At 39.8% G+C, this 24,368-nt stretch overlaps 1 protein-coding gene across 3 annotated transcripts in view; it reads right to left on the bottom strand.

The window, feature by feature from the left end:
• Window positions 1-2,802: 2,802 nt before the first annotated feature.
• Window positions 2,803-24,368, bottom strand: part of LOC141110908 (carbonic anhydrase-related protein 10-like) — a 967,215-nt gene continuing 945,649 nt past the window's right edge. Inside the window, exons 7-8 of one of the 3 annotated variants that reach the window (XM_073602696.1) lie at window positions 9,358-9,523; window positions 2,803-3,519 (exon numbers count right to left, since the gene is read on the bottom strand). In XM_073602696.1, the coding sequence (XP_073458797.1) occupies window positions 3,485-3,519; window positions 9,358-9,523 (201 nt within the window). In that variant the 3' untranslated portion in view covers window positions 2,803-3,484. The remainder of the gene's footprint in view (window positions 3,520-9,357; window positions 9,524-24,368) is intronic. The other 2 variants (XM_073602694.1, XM_073602695.1) reach the window with 2 other exon arrangements.

Raw genomic sequence — 24,368 nt, 5'->3', positions numbered from 1 at the left:
TACTACATAAATCAGTATGTTTACTATATTCATTGAAAACTAAATGTTCTTATTAATATCCTAATCAAGAAATATTGTAGTATAAAGAACTTATCCTAAAATCTTAACTAAAATACTGAAACTTTTACATCTTTCTTCTTATGTGATGGGGGGAGGTGAGAACCCAACTTAAGATAATTACTAAGACATGTTGTCTCTCCATAGAAATGTTTATGACAATATGTATATACTTTCGCAAGTATAAAAGGCTATATAATTTCACTTTTTCCATAACTAAGATATAAATATATATGGATAAGAAAAAACTGCGCTATTGGATTAAATGGATAATAAGCAGCAACTTAAAGTGATATACAACACCAATAAATGTGAAAAAATGAAGCTGCGCTGAACTAGGAAATACCTGGGGAATAAACAAAAATGAAAATGTATAACACCACACAATGAAATCAAAATAAACTGGGATTTCAAATGTCCAAACTAATTAAATTGTGAGAAAAAAACGTGTCGATAAGTAGATCTAGACATATAGATGAAATAGGATTTAGAAACAGTCTGTATCAGATGTTGAAGCTGATGGAACAAATAGGACACCAAGTGACAAGTCCTTAAGAGACACAAACTGTGAATCCACCACCACGTAGAGTCAAGGCTTACCAGCTGAATAAGCTAGATTAGCTTATCACCCAACCCTTTTTGTAATGATCTCCCGCTGTTGAAAAGGGCCAGTGTATAGGGCGTTCGCAAAGGTCAGTTCAGACGGGATGTTGGTCCACATGTGTCGGTGTTTTGTCAACACTCACCACATGAGTGGCTTGCTGCTGTACCTGGAACTGGAATGGTCTCAATGAGAGTATGTGGCCCGGAAAGAAAAACCAAAACAAAAAAACTCCTCCACATTTATTAAATAAAAGGATTGGTCAAACAGACTCAATCTCAATAGCAAAAAACGCCGGCCGGCAATATGAACTGGATAAAAAACACACGTCCGTGCAAAGCGGGACGTGACAAAGGTGCAGTGATGTCAGTACGCCGCTCACCCAAAAATAAATATATATATTCAACTCAATTATTCTGTAAAGATATAATCCATTCATTCATTTGGTAATATTTGTTAATTGATGAATATTAGATTAAAGAAACTTTCTAACATTACTACTCCTACTTTTTTGTCTCAGCAATATTTATCCATCTTTCTGGAAACAAGCAGGTGCCCTCCTGTGTATATTTTGCAATTTATTTCAAAGTAAGTGAATATTATGGATAATCTAAAATACCTAGGCTAGATGTATGTGCCTATGTTCTGTGTACATGGTGCTGTTAAACCCTGTTTAAATATTTATACAAAAATATTGTTCTTATAAATCACCTTTTCACTTTAGCTTGGTCGTTATGTGTCCTCTGTGGTGCTCCCTCTCCGCAATGGTGTTGACTTCAGTGGTGATCCCCCTGGGGTCTGCTGGGGTAAGCTCTGGGTTCAGTGGATAAGGCAAATTATATGTTTTTATATGTGTTTTGACGGTTGTATTTTGTTTATGCATATTTTTTGTTTATGCATATTTTTTTATTTTCTGATGTTTGTACCCTTTGTGCAGTTCTACATACCCCTTTGGTGGCTTGTAGTCCCTTGAAGAAGCCAATGTTGGCAAAACATGTTGTAACTACTGATTAATTGGAATCCTTTCAATGTGATCCCCATAAATGGAGATGTATAAGGATACATAATGGTTTTATTTGATCCAATTTTAATCATGTTTAAAATAAATTGCATGTTTTAAATATTCTCTGTTTTCCATTATTATTTGTTGGCACCATTATAATCCCACCCCAAACTTTCTTCCTGTTTTTGCTCATATGGGATGAGGTGCTCACCCAGGTCAGACCAAATACAATACTGTATATGAATCTACTTATATAACTGAGTGGCATACTGCACTTTAACATGGCAGTTCTAATTCAACATTTTCACATTCAGTACTTTGCTGTGGATTAGCAGGTTGTTTAAAGTAATTGTAAATTGTATTTTTTAAAATTAAAATAAAAACATTGTATACTTACCTCCTCTTCTTGGGGCCCCCGCCGGCGCTCTTTGCTCCTCCTCTTCTCCGTGTGTCACCATAGGAAGCACACAGAGAAGAGGGGGCTCTTTTATTTTCCTTCTTGGAGATTCCTCTGGATTCAAAATGGTTCCAACTCCCCTTTGGAAAAAATGCAGAATGCAATGAAAGATTTAATATGTACTGTTCCGATTCTTTGAACCGTTAATTACTGACTACTAATATGTTGTCCTCTGAAATAAAAAATAACCAAGACTAGAATCACCTTCAGTTTTGTTATCTTAATTATTTTTTAATTTGGTGCAGTAATAGTGTGCAGGCCATTTTAAGGGACCAAACCACCAGTAAAGTGTTGTTAGGGCTTTTTATAATTCCCCTGTATGTGTCTAATAGTGAAGATTATAAGCAACTCTGAGATGTATTTAGCAGTGTGTGCTGCAGACACTGGTTAATAAGTGCTCCTGCAATGGGGGCTTTACTGGTGAATGACGCCTTTCATGGTTAGCTGTTGAACAGGACAAGGGAGGTGCACAAACTGGGAGGGTTCTAAGGTAGCATGATTGGTCCCATACAGCTTTTTGGGTAAATTGCCATGCAGACCACCTATATATGCAAATATGGCAGATTATTCTGTTCTCTCGTATATGAGCAAATATAACAGATAACATTTTCTGTAAAAAAGAATCTGCTGCTTGAATTTTTAAACAAAAAAAGAAACACTGATATACTGAATGAAATATAACATAAATGGTAATTTGATCTTGGCTGTTTTATTTAGATTTTCTATAAAACAGGAATTATTACTTGGCAAAATGCATTTGTACCATTAAAAGAAATTCACAACATAATGAAACCAGCAATTCAAAGTCATATATCATATATTAATAGGTAAAAAGTTTGGTTTATTAATAGGGCATGAAATTAAAATAAGTTAGTTAATCTTTTCTGCCATTTTGCATCTCTCACCTGCTGATTACCTGCAATGCTTTTCCTCAGATATCACACATTTCAGGAACAGCAAGTCATTTTTAGGAAAAGCTGTGCAGCATGTACTTCTGAGCAGGCAATATTTGGGAGACATTCATTATATATTTTAGAAATGTTGATGGCTGTTGAATAATTTATCTGATCTTGCAAGTTGGACGTCCATTTTTTTCTCAAAGTAATTTAGACAGGAGATCTTGCTTTTATAATGTCCATTTGGCAATAAGGAGAAGACGTTAGTGATCACTGTCACACTTTTAAAAATAGTTTATCATTTCTCACATACCATGTGTAGGTGACTGTGCATTACACGTGAGGTTTATCATCTGCAAACTTGTAGAAATGTTCTTCAAAAACAAAATCAAATGGCAATCTTGCTTCATTCATGAATCAAAAGTTCAACTGGAAGTTTTTTTAGGCTGGACAGACATGACATTATTATATCAGTCTATATTCTTGGAAGACATGAACCTGTCCACTGCAACACAAACCAAACAGCTAATCAGCCATATGCAATTCAAATACCTGATCAAAAAGAGCCAGTCATGATTACATTTTAGACTGACCCTCTTGATTTGGTTTAAACTATGCCCACATGCTTGTACCTATCAGGGTGGAAAACTGTGGCTGTATTTGTTCTCATTATTCATATACTAGAATCATAAAAAATATGGACCACATCACTTAAAATATATTTTCGTATATACAGTATCTCACAAAAGTGAGTACACCCCTCACATTTTTGTAAATATTTTATTATATCTTTTCATGTGACAACACTGAAGAAATCACACTCTGCTACAATGTAAAGTAGTGAATGTACAGATTGTATAACAGTGTAAATTTGCTGTCTCCTCAAAATAACTCAACACACAGCCATTAATGTCTAAACCGCTAGCAACAAAAAACAAGTACACCCCTAAGTGAAAATGTCCAAATTGGGCCCAAAGTGTCAATCTTTTGTGTGGCCACCATTTTTTTCCAGCACTGCCTTAACCTTCTTGGGCATGGAGTTCACAAGAGCTTCACAGGTTGTCACTGGAGTCCTCTTCCACTCCTCCATGATGACATCACAGAGCTGGTGGATATTAGAGACTTTGCGCTCCTACACCTTCCATTTAAGGATGCGCCACAGATGCTCAATGGGGTTTAGGTCTGGAGACATGCTTGGCCAGTCCATCACCTTTACCCTCAGCTTCCTTAGCAAGGCAGTGGTCGTCTTGGAGGTGTGTTTGGGGTCGTTATCATGCGGCCCAGTCTCCAAAGGGAGGGGATCATGCTCTGCTTCAGTATGTCACAGTTCATGTGGGCATTCATGGTTCCCTCAATGAACTGAAGCTCCCCAGTACCAGCAGCACTCATGCAGCCCCAGACCATGACACTCCCACCACCATGCTTAACTGTAGGCAAGACGTACGCCTCACCTGGTTGCCGCCACACATGCTTAACACCAACTGAACCAAAAAAGTTTATCTTGGTCTCATCAGACCACAGGACATGGTTCCAGTAATCCATGTCCTTAGTCTGCTTGTCTTCAGCAATCTGTTTGCGGGCTTCCATGTGCTTCATCTTTAGAAGAGGCTTCCTTCTGGGATGACAGCCATGCAGACAGATTTGATGCATTGTGTGGCATATGGTCTGAGCACTGACAGGCTGGTCTGAGCCTGTCTGAGCACTGACAGGCTGACCCCCACCTCTTCAACCTCTGCAGCAATGCTGGCAGCACCTATACGTCTTTTTTCCAAAGACAACATCTGTATATGATGCTGAGCACTTGCAATCAACTTCTTTGGGCGACCATGGCGAGGCCTGTTCTGAGTGGAACCTGTCCTGTTAAACCACTGCATGGTCTTGGCCACCGTGCTGCAGCTCAGTTTCAGGGTCTTAGCAATTTTCTTATAGCCTAGGCCATCTTTATGTAGAGCAAAAACTCATTTTTTCAGATCCTCAGAGAGTTCTTTGCCATAAGGTGCCATGTTGAACTTCAAGTGACCAGTATGAGAGAGTGAGAATGATAACACTAAATTTAACACACCTGCTCCCCATTCACACCTGAGACCTTGTAACACTAACAAGTCACATGACACCGGGGAGGGAAAATGGCTAATTGGGTCTAATTTGGACATTTTCACTTAGGGGTGTGTTCCCTTTTGTTGCCAGCGGTTTAGACATTAATGGCTGTGTGTTGAGTTATTTTGAGGGGACAGTAAATGTACACTGTTATACACACTGTACACTTACAACTTTACATTGTAGCAAAGTGTCATTTCTTCAGTGTTGTTACATAAAAAGATATAATAAAATATTCACAAAAATGTGAGGGGTGTACTCATTTTATGAGATACTGTATAATACACATGTCCACATAATATACAGTGCAGTACATTTACCCACATGTCAGGATATAAAAATAACAGAGGTAGAGGTTAAGAATGCAAACTTTACTGTGATCAAACTATAAAATCACATATGTGATATAAACTGGATACAACAGCCACTGGCTGAGAGGACTGACAGGGAGCCAGTTGGCAGACCTTTTTCAAACATGCCCTTCGGACAGAAGCTGGCCGGATGGCCGGCTTCTGTCGGACCCGTTGCAGTAAATTTGGCCCGAATGTTGTTCAGTTTCCGTTCAATTGGGTCACGCTGCCTGTAATTTGGCCGGTGTGTACTAGGGCAGGGCACTAAAGACAGCCCTTACATGCATTATTGTACAAAACTATGTAACATAATGCTGCTGAAGAAATACTCTGCATAAATCATTGAATAACAGATGAATGGTGTATCATGTATCTTTCTAGCTTATAGGGATCATGCTTTCATGATTGAGGGGGAAAAGGATCACATTATCACACCACCATCTGATCCAGGGAAGCATTGGTTGATTAAGTATGACTCAATGTAGGTTGCCCTCATCAGGCTTTGTCAGGATGCTAATGCCATAAAATGAAAATAAATATTTAAAATAAATACTTACTGTTCTTGACTCATTGGTCCCTGCAGGATCTCTAGTTCTTCAACATAAAATGTCCATTTATTTTTAGCTATTCCTTTTCTATAAAATTTAAAAACTTTCTTTAAATAGGCCAGACCACTTATAGGTCAAGGCATATCTCTCTCCTATAAAGTTACCTTCAGCTTTATATCACTGGGAAACCATTGGAGGTATAGAGTAGTTCAAGCAAAAACTAAAATGAAAAAAAAAACTTATTTTGTAATAAAAGATCAATTTCATGATGAATGCCCCTGAAACTAATATTTCATGGAGATCCTCTATGAAATACCTCATCAGTCCTTGGAAAGTGGCAGAAGCATAACAAGGGATGGCCATAAAGTCCAAGGGAGCTGGATAATTAAATGTGGATCTCTAGTGACATAGTCAGATAATTGATACAGTGCGGCAGATACAAAACTTAGTTTGAGAAGTTTACCAGACTGAAAACCTTCACAGATGAGCAACGTTGTAAACAACTTGGTTCTGTCACTGTAACATTGTATCAAATCTGTAGAGCAGTTCACTCTTTACTGTAGATGATTCATTACATTGTTGGTGGTGAGCACAGAAATCTCCATACACTTTATACACAATGCAGAGGCCCCCCCTCATATTATTTCCTTTTCTGGTTGAATGTTTTTAGCCCATAGTGTTAGGTTATTTTCTTTATTGGTTGAAAGCCATTTTTCATTGTTGCATTGTATGTTAAAAGCATTGAGAATGCTTTTACCAATGACAATTTTTTTTTGTAATTAAATACTTTTTTTTTTTTTTTCATCAGCACCTCTAGGCGATTACGTCACTAGGTGATTCGTAAGGGCTTCTGGGATAGCGGCATCATGTATCCCTGGAGTCCTTTTCAAATCGCCTGATGACAGAATCTCATCTTATTTCCTGACCGGGAGGAGTTAGGCGTCATTTTCTAAGAACTGCATCTGCCGGGTGGAAGTAGAGCATATCTATTTATGACCAGTCTGCACAGGCGCAAGATCAGGAGGTGCATGCTGGATAGCCAGCTGCAACGAAATCCCAAAAATGAAGAGAAGAGGGCTTCAGATGCCCACAGCTATCATGGAACCTGCCTGCTTCTGAGATCAAGTTAGTAATCAAATATTTTAACCAACTAAAACGACCACACATATGACATGTTCTAAATGTATATGTTTAGACACGTACAGAGGAGTCTTTTAAAAAAAGGGGGACTGGAACTCTGCTTTAATACTTAAAGTTCCAAAACCAAAAATGTACTATATTGCAGCTTACCAATCATTAGATGTGGTTGCTGCATCAGTTTACTTTTTTTGGCCTTTTTTTCCTCTCTTTTCACTTGGTGATTTGGCCAGTAACACACCTCCAGTATTAGTGAGACACATCTTTGGAGGAATGAGCACAGGAGGCACAATAGACAGAATCATTGTCAGTCTGGGGGGAGGGGAGTGTTAAATAGAATAACAAATTTAAAACCACTAACAAATTAAAGTCAAACTCTAGCTCACACTTTATGATCATGTTACAGCAAACAGTGTTTTCCTTTTGGGATAAATATTTTGCATGAATAAATACAATCTGAACATTTAATTACCCCTGCCAATGTTCAGGGGTTTGTGTCATCCATGTAAACTTATACATTCTGCTGGAGAGTTTGTGCTGTAAAAAACAACCGACTTGCTGGCTGGAACACCAGATGAAAATAGAATATAGAAAGTCTAAAAAAGGAATCTAATACAGCCATTACATCTAAGAATTGGTAAGCTGCAATGTAATAAATGTTTGCTTGTGGGTTTAATACTGCTTTAAGGTATTTTTCTCTTATGACCCGTACACACGGTCGGACATTGATCGGACATTCCGACAACAAAATCCTAGGATTTTTTCCGACGGATGTTGGCTCAAACTTGTCTTGCATATACACGGTCACACAAAGTTGTCGGAAAATCCGATCATTCTGAACGCGGTGACGTAAAACACGTACATCGGGACTATAAACGGGGCAGTAGCCAATAGCTTTCATCTCTTTATTTATTCTGAGCATACATGGCACTTTGTGCATCGGATTTGTGTACACACGATCGGAAATTCCGACAATGGATTTTGTTGTCGGAAAATTTTATAGCCTGCTCTCAAACTTTGTGTGCCGGAAAATCAGATGGAAAATGTATGATGGAGCCTACACACGGTCGGAATTTCCGACAACAAGGTCCTATCACACATTTTCCGTTGGAAAATCCGACCGTGTGTACGGGGCATTAGAGTTTAAAGTTAGGAAAAGTTACATTCACTCTGAGAAAAGCAACAAGTAAAAACTGACACTTCACACATACTACAAACATTACCGGTGTTATTTGTGACTTTTCCGCAAATGCTGAGGCAAAGCAAATATCTTATAAATAGAACCCTAAGAGCCAAGGAATTCCTAAGTTGCTGCATTTTTTTAAATTCTACAGGGAGGCACTTGCATTATACCCGATTGAAAACAGTTTTTCTGGATTTTGCTATTAGGGACTATTTAGATGTATTCATTTTGGTACATTGTGTGTTATGTTTCACGCTAATGTGCTTTGCATTAAGGCAGTTCATTCAAATTAATGTGCTGCCAATGCACAAGAATGGACAAAATTAAAATTGACAAGTAGCTTTATTTCTCATACACTGCACCACAGCGTACACTAATGTGTTACAATGTGTTGTGGTGCCCTGTACAGAATATGCATTGGAGCTCTGTAGGGTGCTATTTAAAAATGAATGGCAATGGAATGTGCTCATGCCTTTAACATTTGTTAAGATGTTGTAGTAACGTGTTACCACAATGCATCATAACAGTGTAAATGGGACCTTAAAGTAGTTGTAAAGGTAAAAGCTTTTTTACCTTAAGGCATCAAGGTAAAAAATCTTTTAATAATAGCTTCCCCCACCTCCCCTCAATACACACCTCAGCCTGATCTTGATCCAGCACTGTGCACTTCTGCAGCAGCTCTTCTCCACTCTCCTTTGTCTCACAGGCTTGGCTGAGAGCATTAGGAACTATTGGCTCCTGCTGCTGTCAGTCAAAACATGTGAGTAGAGAGAAGGGGGTGGGGCTGAGCCAGGCTGCGTGTCTGAATAAATACAAACAGCCCTACTCAGGATCAAGCCTGCACGAGTGTCCCCATAGCAAGCCACTTCTTATTGGGGCACTTGGTGGGGGGCGGAGCAAGGAGCGCCAGCAGGGGTCCCCAGTAGAGGAGGATCATCTTACAATCACCTTCAATTTTACAGTTTTCATCTGACATTATTGCTATGTTTGTTTTTTAAATATTTAAGATTCAAATTTTTTTTCCATACCATGAAGTTTGTAGTTTGCTCCTTTGCATTTTCGTCCTGGTTTGCGAAAATCGAGATTGCCTCTCAGCCCTCGATGGAAAAGAGGTTGCACTGGACGGAAGTTGTCGCTCATACTCTGAAAGATCTGTGATGGTTGGTTCTGACTCAAAAGGCGTAAAGAGTGCATCTTGGCATAAAGAAGTAAAGACATTGTTAAATGAATTAGCTATAAATAAGCTGAGCTGAAATAATTAGCTAAAAATGACATGAAAAAAATATATAAAAATTTATATTTTTATATTTTCAGACCCCCATACATTTTTCACTCTTTATTATATTGCAGCCATTTGCTAAAATCATTTAAGTTCATTTTTTTCTCATTAATGTACACACAGCACCCCATATTGACAGAAAAACACAGAATTGTTAACATTTTTGCAGATTCATTAAAAAAGAAAAACTGAAATATCACATGGTCCTAAGTATTCAGGCCCTTTGCTCAGTATTTAGTAGAAGCACCCTTTTGATATAATACAGCCATGAGTATTTTTGGGAAAGATGCAACAAGTTTTTCACACCTGGATTTGGGGATCCTCTGCCATTCCTCCTTGCAGATCCTCTCCAGTTCTGTCAGGTTGGATGGTAAACGTTGGTGGACAGTCATTTTTAGGTCTCTCCAGAGATGCTCAATTGCATTTAAGTCAGGGCTTTGGCTGGGCCATTCAAGAACAGTCACGGAGTTGTTGTGAAGCCACTTTTTCGTTATTTTAGCTGTGTGCTTAGGGTCATTGTCTTGTTGGAAGGTAAACCTTTGACCCAGTCTGAGGTCCTGAGCACTCTGGAGAAGGTTTTGGTCCAGGATATCCCTGTACTTGGCCGCATTCATCTTTCCCTCAATTGCAACCAGTCGTCCTGTCCCTGCAGCTGAAAAACACCCCCACAGCATGATGCTGCCACCACCATGCTTCATTGTTGGGACTGTATTGGACAGGTGATGAGCAGTGCCTGGTTTTCTCCACACATACCGCTTAGCATTAAGGCCAAAAAGTTCTATCTTGGTCTCATCAGACCAGAGAATCTTATTTCTCACCATCTTGGAGTCCTTCAGGTGTTTTTTTAGCAAACTCCATGCGGGCTTTCATGTGTCTTGCACTGAGGAGAGGCTTCCGTCGGGCCACTCTGCCATAAAGCCCCGACTGGTGGAGGGCTGCAGTGATGGTTGACGTTCTACAACTTTCTCCCATCACCCGACTGCATCTCTGGAGCTCAGCCACAGTGATCTTTGGGTTCTTCTTTACCTCTCTCACCAAGGCTCTTCTCCCCCGATAACTCAGTTTGGCCGGATGGCCAGCTCTAGGAAAGGTTCTGGTCGTCCCAAACGTCTTCCATTTAAGGATTATGGAGGCCACTGTGCTCTTAGGAACCCTAAGTGCAGCAGAAATTTTTTTGTAACCTTGGCCAGATCTGTGCCTTGCCACAATTCTGTCTCTGAGCTCTTCAGGCAGTTCCTTTGACCTCATAATTCTTATTTGCGCTGACATGCACTGTGAGCTGTAAGGCCTTATATAGACAGGTGTGTGGCTTTCCTAATCAAGTCCAATCAGTATAATCAAACACAGCTGGACTCAAATGAAGGTGTAGAACCATCTTAAGGATGATCAGAAGAAATGGACAGCACCTGAAGTAAATATATGAGTGTCACAGCAAAGGGTTTGAATACTTAGGACCATGTGATATTTCAGTTTTTCTTTTTTAATAAATCGGCAAAAATGTCAACAATTCTGTGTTTTTCTGTCAATATGGGGTGCTGTGTGTACATTAATGAGGAAAAAAATGAACGTAAACGATTTTAGCAAATGGCTGGAATATAACAGAGTGAAAAATGTAAGGGGGTCTGAATACTTTCCGTCCGCACTGTATATTTTACACACACAGTTCTTTGTCCCAAAATTGGTTGCATAGTCACTCATATGCATTGGAAGGCCAATATATATAAATGTATTTCACCTTTTACCCTGTTGCCAGGGTTTTTAGTTAGAAATCTTAAAAGCCTTAAAAAAATTTTTCTTTCAGTAATAATGCTGCTTCCTTTACTCATATTCCAGTGCTCTATGCTAGCACAGCTGATTAGGAGTAGACATGTGCACTGCCGAAACATTAGTTCGTTTCTGTTTTTGTTTCATTCGTTTTTTGTTTTCGTAAATTCAAAAATTCTTAAATTCGAAAATTCTTTAATTTGGAAATTCGAAAACTCAGAATTCGTAAATTCAAAACTTCTGAATTTCTGAATTTTTGAATATTCGATTTTCCCAATATTCAGAAAAATTAGTTAAACGGGCTTTCGTTAATTCAGATATTTCCAAATTAACTAATTTGTCGGAATTCGTTAAAAAAACAAATTTAGAACAAAACATATTGCACATATCTAATTAGGAGCCACGCACCTCTTTACAAGATTTGTATCCTGAAGGAAGAGAGGGCTGCATCAGACCGGGTCTGTTGTTGAAAACTTTTGTAATGTAGAAAATGAAAAAAAAAAAGGGGAAAATCATATCAATGTCATAATGGGCTGGTGCAGTTTGGACCCATGGCATCCTGGAAGTCAATCTTTGCCAGCCTCCAAGCTCCAAGTCACCAAGCTGTTTACAATATGCGAACATGTACAATAGGCGAAGTAACTTTTTTTAAATTTAATCCACGGGAGTGCTGGGCATGTGCTCCTGCAAACAGAGCTGCCTAGCTTTGTCTACAAGCTATTGAGGCTATTATATTGGGCAGTATGAGCCTGAACAATGTCTGTTTATATTGCTGCTGCAATTCGCTTTACATAATTATCTTATCCAGATGGCTCCAACAAGAGCAACTCTGAGCGAGGATGTGTAGCTGCTATTTACTTGCCCTAAGTGTTTCTATATTTCTGACCTCTTACTGAAAATACTAGTTGCCTGGAAGTCTAGTTGCTAAGTCATTTATGCAGGATAACAGGGCACCTAGGGATAAAAGACCTGGAACACATGTGCATGGTGTTAGATCAGCAAGACAGCAATCAAATCAGTATCTTCGGAAGCAGAAGTCAGCAATTACCTTACTACAGGAATAATATTTGAGGCTTAACTCCAGGAGATATCAAAATTAATAAAATGTTGTCTCAGTCTTACTTGATGCATATACACAAGTGGAGTCCACAAGAGAGCCAGAGCACCAGGAGGCTTTATTTCAAAATGCACATACAGTAGGGTAAATGCCCAAAACTCTCTCTCTTTTTCAGTCCACAGCCGGTACTTTTCATTCCTCCTTCCTTCAGGTACCCCCTCAGCAACCTGGGTGCTAAAAGGTCACTCACACAGGCGTGCTCCTGGGGTGGGCTGTGTGTATCCATAGACATGAACAGTAAGTCACTCCCCTGCACCCACCTCACAAGAGTTTGACTGACAGCAGCAGGAATCTATGGCTCCCGCTATTCTCAGTGTCTTCTGTGAAAGCAGGAAGTGGGAGGAGTGTTTCTGCAGCCAGGACAGCGCTGGATCATTAATTCAGTCAGGTAAGTGTTTAGGGACAGGGGTGGGTAGATTGGAGTTTTTTGCCCCAATGGAGTTTAGAGTTTTGTACTTTAATAGAGTTACCTTCAGTTTAGAATGTAGTATCTGATCCCCTGCGCTAATATATATATATATATATATATATATATATATATATATATATACTCAGAATATGCAGTAACCTAAAAAGGTTTGCAATAAATCTCACATGAAGCTTGCAGCTATATTTGGGGACCATACACCCCAATTGTGTTAATTGATTTGCCCAAGTGCACTGAATGAAGTGCATCCACAAATGTAGGTTTTATTCTTAGATTAATAAAGCATCAATTTTATACAGTTTATGCCAGTTTTTTAATTCTCGAAGCACCACCCCGTGAGGATTACTGGACACTGAAGCAAGTGTCCCTGGAACAGGAGTTAAGCTGCCAGACATTGGAGTTACATCCCTAAGGGGAAGTTTTAAATGGACCTGTTCAAGGTCTATATATGAGATAAACACATATTTTTAAAGGTGAAGGGGCACAAGTGGGTGACCTATGGAGAACACCAGATTCAGAAAAGAGTGTTTATTTCAAGGACTTTGTTCACACTTCTTTTGCATATTAAAGCGGGGGTCCACCTATCTATCGTTTTTTTTTTTTTTGGAGTTCATTCACAAACTTTTCTTCTCATGATTATTTACTCACATGTTCTGTGTAATAAGTCTGCCTGTGTCCGATTTCGTTGTAAAGAATAACTTATAAAATTCACTGAAGGCGGTTTCCATCTTCATTGTGGGCATTTGAAGCCCACAACCATGTATTTCCTGGATGCGGTGAATGCTGTGCTCCCAGCATTCACCGAGATGTTGTGATGACGCTGTTGCACAATGCATGCTGGGAAGCCTGAGACTAGCTCCCAGGGGACTGTGGGAGGTCTGGGAGAGGCTAGAAACACGCCTACTCCCATGGGAGGAAAACCAGGAAGTGCTAAGAAGATTAGAAAAAAGGTAATTACGGCGATTTAAATTTTTTTACACAGCATGTCAGCATCTAGGCAAGGAAGAGAATGCATAGAGATAATGTTCAAAATTTGGGTGGAACCCCGCTTTAAGCATCTATCACATGGAGTGTTGTCTCTAGGAGGTGATATGAGGAATACTTTCTCCAGAGGTGTGGAGCGGCAATGCAGGCTAAATTTTCATCCTCACTTGCCAACTTGTACATGGGTTGGTCGGAGTGCCATTTCATTTATGGTGGCACCAACCCTTTCAGACACTACATTAGAATGTTCAAATGCTATAAAGAGGATCTTAGATTTATCCTGGATAATCATTTTGGCACTTCGGAGAATTTCCTCAAATATCTGAATAATAATGACAGAAATCTTCGGTTTACAGGCCAGTCAAACAACACAGACATCTGTTTTTTAGATGTCCATTTGTGTGGCCATGATTCTGGTGTGCAAACCTCCCAGTATAGAAGACCCCTCTCAGGTAATACGCTGCTCATGGCGGGATCAGGACACCCTCGCCATACAATCAAAGGCATTCCAGTAGTTCAATTTTTGAGGGTTTGCCATATATGTAGTGACCAATGGATTTTTTAGGAGGAAGCTGAGGCTCTTTATTTATGTTTTCTACAGAAGCGTTATCCAAGATGGATGCTAGATAGAGCCCTGTTCATTGCAAGATCCAAAGATAGAAATGACTCAGTGGATAGAAATGACTCAGTGGCTCAGTGGAAATAAACACAAAGATTCTAGGAGCAATAATAAGGGATTCAGTAAAGAGCGACTCAGTACACCTTTCAGCTTGGAGTTTGGGGCTATAAGAAGGATTATATATAGGTATCTTCCCATCCTTTCTGAGGATCAGACATGTGCTGATCTATTGAAGAATGGTGTTAATATGGTTTTAAGGAGAGCTCCATCCCTAGGTAATTCCTTATCACCTCATTTATTTACCACCAACAAAACACAGTCTACAACATGGTTACACCTCAGAAGCAATTTCAGCTGCGGTGTATCCAAATGTCCTTGTTGTAGGCATATTATCAAAGGGGAGGTTGTGTGTTCTTATTCTACTGTGAAAGAACAGAGACGCCGTCATTCTACAATTGCAATACCAAGCATGTTGTATATATCATCACATGCAGAGTCTGCAATGTACAGTACATTGGCCACACAATCAGACGTCTCAGGGATAGATTCATTGAGCATTTACCCAGTATTGAGAAAAATCATTCCACCAATGTTTAATCAATACCATATTGGTGACACCTCAGCAGTAGGAGTACAGATCCTTGAGAAAGTCAGCCTGCCTAAAAGGGGAGGGGATGCATTTAGATCTCTGTGTAAATGAGAGTTTTTTTGGATCTTTCATTTAAAAACTTGTATACCATATGCTTTAAATTTCGAATGGTATATTACACATTTTTATGACTAAATGAAATAATTTTTATGTTCTCATTCATGAACTAGTGATTTATCATTTTTGGTATTTTTTGTCATCTTGAGTTTTTGCACACATAATTGCCGTCATGCTGGACAGTTTTCCAGGATTTGCCATCATGTCATTCTGTACTATCTTTAAGTATTCACATATTATTGGATTCCACAAGGTTGTCACAATATTTTATCAATCATGATACTTGGATGATTTTAGATTGCCCTAGTTTTTCTTAGAATATTTATTGCTTTAATATAGCATTTGTGAATATTGGATATCCATTGCTGTATTCTTTATATGGCACACCATTTCTTACATCTCTGCTCTTTTCAATTGTATATGTATGGTTGTTTGGTCCCATATTTTCTGAACACTCTTATATATTTCCGTGTGTACTTTTACATATACTGTATTTAGATAAATGTTTATAGGTGTTTAAAAGAGGACTTTTTCTGTTGTTGGATTTGTGATTTGATTGTATGCACGTATATATATATATATATATATATATATATATATATATATATATATATATGGTTTTATTTTGTTATGTAATAATTTTTCTACATGTAATTTTTTTCGATCGCTCTCCTACAATCTATATAAATGTTCTCATTTTTAGATTCAGTGGTTGCTTCATGTATTCTCTGTTCCGGTTTATCTAACCAATTAATGTATATTATTTTATATTCATTTTGTTTTTGTTTTATTTTTAATTCTCTCTAGGTACTTTTTGGGGGTCTTTATTATGTATATATATTTATATATAGGTTGATGTATATTTCTCCCCATGCTGTACTCTTCATTCTATCTTTATTATGTCAGTCTTTTCCAAGTCTAGTTTTTACACACTTTGTGATTTAATGATTTTATCTGGTGTATTTAATTGCTATACATGTTGGTCAGCCAATCAAACTGGGTTCTTTTTGTTGCATCACTTTTGGGTGGAGCATTTAAATAGCTCAAGTTTTGGGCTACATTTTTTTGTGAACAAGTACAAGTTATCCATGTGAAACCGGTCTACCAATGTTCCTGTAACATCCTGTCTACGTCCTTTGGCAATAAAGTAACTACTCTACAGAAGTTCTTCCTTCCATGATGTGCGACCAATTTTCCTTTTCTTCATACACTTATATGTGTTTCTACATAGACACACAGATGGTGCCAGGATTCTCACTCCTTGAGGAAGTCTTGTAACAAGTGACACAACTCGCTGGGGTAGAGCTTCGTGAATTCATCGTGCACCAGCAGGAAGTAACTACATCTCTCAGAGACAAGTTGCTGTGAATAACCAAGTGACTGTTAGAGGACCATACACCCCAATTGTGTTAAGCGATTTTCCCAAGTGCACTGAAGGAAGTTCACCCACAAATGTAGGTTTTATTCTTAGATTAATAAAGCATCAATTTTATATAGTGCAGCACTATGCCAGTTTTTTAATTCCTTGAGCACCACTCGCATGAGGATTAATGAACACTGAAGCAAGTGTCCCTGGAACAGGAGTTAAGCTGCCAGACATTGGAGCTACATCCCTAAGGGGTAGTTTTAAATGGACCTGTTCAAGGTCTATAAATGAGGTAAAACATGATGGTTTAATGGTGAAGGGGAACAAGTTAGTGACCTATGGAGAACACCAGATTCACAGAAGAGTGTTTATTTTAAGGACTTTGTTCACACATCTTTTGCATATTAAGCATCTATCACGTGGGGCGTTGTCACTAGGAGGTGTTATATATTTAGTGTGTGTGTTATTCACTTATTGTTATTAATATTTTTGGCATGTTTTTACTATCACGGTAGGCCATATATATTAGCCATTGAGAGCTCTTTGGAATAGGGGGTACTACCACTGTTGCAAATATTTTATGCATTTGGAGTTATATATTTTTGGCACTGTTCACATCTACAATTGATTTTTATTAATAGAGGGGTAGCGCTTCACTATAATTATTATTTACCTTGAGTTTAGAGCCACTTTATGTCCAATATGTACCACCACCCCCTCCCTTTAGAATGTAAGCTCTACGAGCAGGGCCCTCCTGTACCTTTTGTATTGAACTGTACTGTAATTGTGTTGTCCCCCCTCTACATTGTAAAGCGTTGCGTAAACTATTGGCGCTATATAGATCGTGAATAATATTAACTTTATGATTTTCCACCTAATGTTTGAGACAAGACTTCATCTTTCTGAAATGTTTTTGTGGAAGTTTTGTGGAACTCCAGCCAAAATATCTTTTTGGCATTAGATGGCTTGGAGATGGGCTAAAAGCTATGTGAGTTTTTAAATAATTTACATGTCTCTGCTAAAGTGACATTTAAATTTCTGCCCTGGTGGTGCCAATCACAAACTAACAGGAAGTAACTGCATCTCCCAGAGCCGAGCCACTGTGAATACCCATGTGACTATTAAGGGGACCATACACCCCAATTGTGTTGAGCGATTTGCCCAAGTTGAGTGGAGGCATGCCCCTGCTGAAGTGACATTTAAATTTCTGTCCTGGTGGTGGCAATTGCGCACTAGCAGGAAGTAATTGCATCTCCCTGAGACATGTTTGAGACAAGACATCATATTTCTGCAACGTTTTTGGGGAGGTTTTGTGGAATTCCAGCCAAAATCTCTTTTTGCCATTGGATGGCTTAGAGATGGGCTAAAAACATTTTTTAAATAATTTATATGTCCTTGCTGAAGTTACAGTTAACTTTCTGTCCTGTTGGGGCCAATCACGCACTAGCAGGAGGTAACTGCATCTCCCATAGCCGAGTCACCTTGAATACCCAAGTGACTATTAGGGGACCATACACCTCATTTGTGTTAAGCGATTTGTCCAGGTGCACTGGAGGAAGTGTGCCCACAAATCTGAGTTTTATTGTTAGTTTTTTTTTAAATAAAGCATTGTTTTTTTTACAGTTCAGCACTATGCTAGTTTTTATTCTTTGAGCACCACTCGTATGATGATTACTGCACATTGAAGCAAGTGTCCTTGGAACAGGAGTTAAGCTGCCAACCATTGGAGTTACACCCCTAAGGGGAAGGTTTATATGGACCTGTTCAAGGTCTATACATGAGGAGAGCGCATATTTTGAATGGTGAACACCAGATTCTATGGAGAACACCAGATTCACAGAGTGTTGATTTCAAGGACTTTGTTCATGCTTTTTTTGCATTTTTAGTATCTTTCACATGGAGTGTTGTCACTAGGAGCACTGTTCACATCTACAATTCATTTTTATTAATAGAAGGGCTTGCTATAATTATTATTTACTTTGAGTTTAGAGCCAAAGTTGTGTAACTTCAGCCAAAATCTCTTTTTGGCATTGTATGGCTTGTATGGCTAAAAGCTATATGAGTTTTTAAGTATTTTATATGTCCCTGCTGAAGTGACATTTAACTTTCTATTCTGGTGGTGCCAATCAGCAGAACAGGAGGTAAGGAAAAAGTTCCCCGACATGAACACAAACACCAATTAAAAGCTAATTCTACTCCATGCAAAATGAAACGTTTGCTAGAGTTCCACTTTATAACAGTGCTCTGAGTGCAAAAGTTTAAATAAGTCCGTCTTGTATAAACCATACAAAAGAGTTTGCTTACAATGTATTTTAAACCTAGATGTCTTTCCAAACAAGCACTAAGTGTCTCTGAGCTACTGGCAGTTTTTTGTTTGCTCCTGTGAATGATAATGAAATTCAGTTAGAAAAAAAAAAAGTTTGTATGCTACAAAATCATGAGGACTCTTATTGTTCTTCCCTCACAGACTCTGCAGAAGGGTGCATAACAAGCAACAAATCTGCCATCTATTTCCTGGCTTAACAACATAACAGCCCAGGGGTGAAATTCTCCCAAATGAAGTACAGATGCTGTATTGAGCCACCGCTAGTGAATTACAGGAGTCAAGTTGATTGTCATTCTGTATGCCTTGCTGCTATTTACTAATGACATGACTTCTGACAGTTCTGAATTCAGAACTTCTGCTATCAGGAAGTTAATTATGCATAATTCAGAATTTCTGCAGTATGTTTTTCCTTATAAACACCACAACTGGAACAGATCTGCAAACAGTGAAATGTTTAAAAAAAGGTTATGATTTCATTGCCAGTTTAACATATCCCTATAGTTACAATTAGTGCAAACCTGTTACGTATTTGTCCTAAAATGCATATGATTAAATGTACATAACAGCCATCCTCAGCTTGTTCACGAATGTTTTTCTTTGCAGCTGATTTGTGCTCTCCATGCCATTTCTATGGCTCTCATAATAATTTTTTAATGCCTGGGTTCAGTAATTGTATAAAATTTGATTTTGCTATGGTAACAGCGGTTACTAAGGATTAGAGTTTATAACAGCATTGCAGGTGCACAGGGTGGAACTTGGTAATGAAACGGATGATTCCAAATGGGCTTTTTTATTTATCAAGCAGTTGGCTCAAGCAAACAGCTAAAAAGCATGGCAAAACTTAGCTAGAGTTTGTACATTTATTTTCTGCATAAATGTACACATTTATACTGGGATGCAATGATGCCCCAAGGCAGAAGTCAAGCCATGCCTCCACATGTGTTGTTTTCTATGGTGTACCATTCTTACGTTTATGAAGATCTTGTGTGGATTATGACAATGAAAGGTTTCTTTTCAAATAATGTATTTAATCATGTCCTGGCTGTGTTTCCAGTCCAAGAGTAACTGTTAAAAAGTAATTATAGTTTATTAGATTTTGATTAACTTGTCATTAAACGTATATTTTGAACCATAAAACCATCTTCTGGGGAGAGACATGTGGTCATTGGTATTGCCAGTCAAAAATATAAACACATGTTAACGAGCAATCTCTTACTTTAATTACTCCTCTCTGTATGATGCAGGTATACTATTTCATATATAATGTATACTTTGTTCTAAATTGACAATTAACAAATTAAAATGTCCAAACAGATTGTTTATTCCCTTAGCATGCTGTGAACTAGTCTTTGCATGTGTGTGCATAATGTTGATTTACTAAAGAAATATAGACTATTCACTTTTTAATGCAAACATTTACTTAATGAATATGATAAAACTGTATTCAATTTGAATACCCGATCATGTTGGGGAAATAAGAAAAATAATACGTGTTTGGGTATGATAATTTGGTGGTACTTCCAAGAAAGCTGTTGGTTATTTTTTTGTGGTTTTATTGTTAAGTAATTTGGGTGGGGTGTAGGGAAGTACAGTATGTTATACTTCAGAACCACTAACAGAAACAAGAGGACACTCTTTTCTATTTTGCAAACTTTAGGAACAGATCTTCTGCCAAGGGCGGAGCCAGAGTCTGTCTCGGGAGGGGCACTGCCAGAAAATACGTGTTGGCGCTTCAATCATCCCGGCACCATGGTTGTTTTGGTGTCAGGATGATTGAAGCGCATTATTTTATTAATACATTGTTATATAAAATGAAATATTTTAACTCACCATAATGCAAAATCAGTGGGAGCCCTGAGCGTGTCACTTGCCATCGTTGCCTACCACCAGATGTGGATTGTCACTTGCCACGTCACCTGCCATAGGTTGCAGATTGTCACTTGCCACGTCACCTGCCACTCATTGCTGGTTCTCACTTGCCTGCCGCCAGATACAGATTGTCACTTGCCACGTCACCTACCACATGTTGAGGGTTGTCATTTGCCACCGTCGCCTGCCACATGTAGCGGATTGTCACTTGCCACGTCACCTGCCACACGTTACTGGTTGTCACTTGCCACATCACCTGCCACAAGTTGCATATTGTCACTTGCCACGTCACCTGCCACATGTTGCTGGTTGTCACTTGCCTGCCGCCAGATACAGATTGTCACTTGCCACGTCACCTACCACATGTTGCGGATTGTCACTTGTCACGTCACCTGCCACATGTTGCTGGTTGTCACTTGCCTGCCACCAGATGCAGATTGTCACTTGCCACGTCACCTGCCACACGTTGCTGGTTGTCACTTGCCTGCCGCCAGATGCAGATTGTCACTTGCCACGTCACCTGCCACATATTGCGGATGGTCACTTGCCACATGTTGCTGGTTGTCACTTGCCTGCCGCCAGATGCAGATTGTCACTTGCCACGTCACCTACCACATGTTGAGGGTTGTCATTTGCCACCGTCGCCTGCCACATGTTGCGGATTGTCACTTGCCACGTCACCTGCCACACGTTACTGGTTGTCACTTGCCACATCACCTGCCACAAGTTGCATATTGTCACTTGCCACGTCACCTGCCACACGTTGCTGGTTGTCACTTGCCTGCCGCCAGATACAGATTGTCACTTGCCACGTCACCTACCACATGTTGCGGATTGTCACTTGTCACGTCACCTGCCACAGGTTGCTGGTTGTCACTTGCCTGCCACCAGATGCAGATTGTCACTTGCCACGTCACCTGCCACATGTTGCTGGTTGTCACTTGCCTGCCGCCAGATGCAGATTGTCACTTGCCACCGTTGCCTGCCACATGTTGCGGATTGTCACTTGCCACACGTTGCTGGTTGTCACTTGCCTGCCGCCAGATGCAGATTTTCACTTGCTACCGTTGCCTGCCATATGTTGCAGATTGTCACTTGCCACGTCACCTGCCACACGTTACTGGTTGTCACTTGCCACTTCACCTGTCACAAGTTGTGGACTGTCACTTACTGCTAAGGTGGGGATTTTCTTTTGCTGTGTCCCAGAGTCAGGCAGCAGAGAGATGATGTAATCTCTCTGTCACCCGCAGCTGCCTGCACAGTGAGGGGGGGTGGTGAGAGATGATGTTGGTTTCCCCTACAAAATCTGTTTCCCCTGGCTCTCAGTTGAGATCAGAACTCCGCCCCTCCAGCCCTCTGCACCACTGCTCCTCCTACTCTCCCCCAAATGCACGGGGGCGGTAGAAGGATGATTAGCATTCGGGGGAGAGTAGAAGGAGCAGCAGTGCAGAGGGCTGGAGGGGCGGAGTTCCGATCTCAGCCGAGACAGAGAGCCAGGGGAAACAGATTTTGTTGGGGAAACCAACAAAACTCGGCACAACACCAGGCCACCCGCTCTTTCACCCGTATCTAATTTCTCGGGGGAGGGCAATTGCCACATTCCCCCCTGGATCCGCCTCTGTCTTCTGCTCAGTTTCGAGTGTAGTCTTTTCATGAGAGACTAGTAGAAGCCAGCGATATGTACTCCTCAGTAAGGGAACTACTTGGTCCAGGTTTAGAGGACGGTTTTCCCATGAGAAACTAGAGGAGACTATTGTATGAACCTCTCAAGAGAGAAACTACTTAGCTTGAACTTAACATAAAGCCGTTCTACAAAACGAAAGGGGACGAAAAGACTAAATATACTTAACTAACTACAATTGGATCAAAGAAAAAGAAGCTCTCTGTTCTTTTAGTACTAGTAAGTGGGGTTAAAGTATATGTAATTTCAAGAATAAAAATTTAGGGCACATTCACACCACTGTGCTGTGCTAATGAGCACAATAATGCATATTGTTGATGCACTGTGTTGCTATTCATTGTGAATAGGATCCCAATACACATGCGTTGCAGCGCACGGCAACATACTATTGTACATCGCACTAGCAAAAATGCAGCAGGTCCAATTTTGATACATTACAGTATGCATAGCTTACAAGATTGATAAAGACACAGGTCTGTCCAGCTCAACCTATGTGTGTGTATTTGTGTGATTTTTATTCTCTAAGAATTCCCATAGCTCTGTATATTCTTCCTCCTGAGGAAGTCATCTAAAAGTTCTTGGAAGTTGTCAAAACTCTCAGCTAGTACCATCTCCTGGGGGAGGGTTCCACATTCTTACTGCTCTAACAGTTAAGTTTTCCTAATCTAGGGTTAAACCTCCTTTCTTTTAACCTCTAATCGTGGCTGTGTGTCCTCTTCAGGAACCCTTAAATAAACAGTTAATTATTATTAATGGAGTCACCTTTGATACATTTGTACAATGTAATCCTATCCCCTCTTCAGTGCCTCGACTCCGATTACATAGATTACAATTATTCACTCTGATAATCATAGCTGAGGTCTTCCATCTCCCTTAAGAATGTTGTTGCCCTTGGCTGAACTCTTTCTAATTCAACATCAATTTCCTGAGGATTGGTGACCAAAAACTGAACCTCATATTTAAGATGAGGCTGAACCACTGTGTTGTATAGGGGTAGATTTATTGATTTATCTCTGCTTGGCATTATATGCTATTACCAAGTCTGTGATCTACAAGCACTCCCAAATCCTTTTCTATCACTGATTCTCCCAGCGGAACCCTCCTAATGTGTATTTTGCATGTGTCTTTTTTGACACCCAAGTGCATATCTTTACATTTCTCAGTAATGAATCTCATCTGCCATGTAGCTACCCAACCCCCTTTTTTAGCAAGGTAATTCTGCAATGATTGTGCCAAATTTATTTCCCTGCATAATTTGGTATCATCAGCAAACACAGAAATTTAAATCTAACGACTGGTAAGTAGGGATGAGCCGAACACCCCCCTGTTCGGTTCGCACCAGAACATACGAACAGGTAGAAAGTTTGTTCGAACACGCGAACACCGTTAAAGTCTATGGGACACGAACATGAATAATCAAAAGTGCCATTTTTAAAGGCTTATATGCAAGTTATTGTCATAAAAAGTGTTTGGGGACCCGGGTCCTGCCCCAGGGGACATGGATCAATACAAAAAAAGTTTTAACCACTTGCCGACCGCCTCACGCATATATACGTGAGCAGAATTGCATGGGCAGGCAAAATCACGTACCCATACGTGATTGCCTTCCCGCGGGCGGGGGATCCGATCGGACCCCCCCCCGGTGCCAGCGGCGGTCGCCATTTGGCTAGGAGCGATGAGAGACGAGGGGGAGACCATCCGATCGTGGCCCCCCCCTCGCGATCGCTCCCAGCCAATGAGGAACATCCCCTACCTGTGTATAGTACACACAGGCAGAGGATGTGATGTCATCTCTCCTCGGCTCGGCAGTTTCCGTTCTAGCGCCGAGGAGAGAAGACATGTAAGTGCACCAGCACACACACACACACACAGTAGAACATGCCAGGCACACAAAACACCCC

This window comes from Aquarana catesbeiana, linkage group LG10 (assembly GCF_042186555.1).
Source record: "Aquarana catesbeiana isolate 2022-GZ linkage group LG10, ASM4218655v1, whole genome shotgun sequence".
Taxonomy (NCBI): Eukaryota; Metazoa; Chordata; class Amphibia; order Anura; family Ranidae; genus Aquarana; species Aquarana catesbeiana.
Note: the sequence above shows the minus strand (reverse complement) of the source record. Positions and strands in the feature narration are given on the sequence as shown.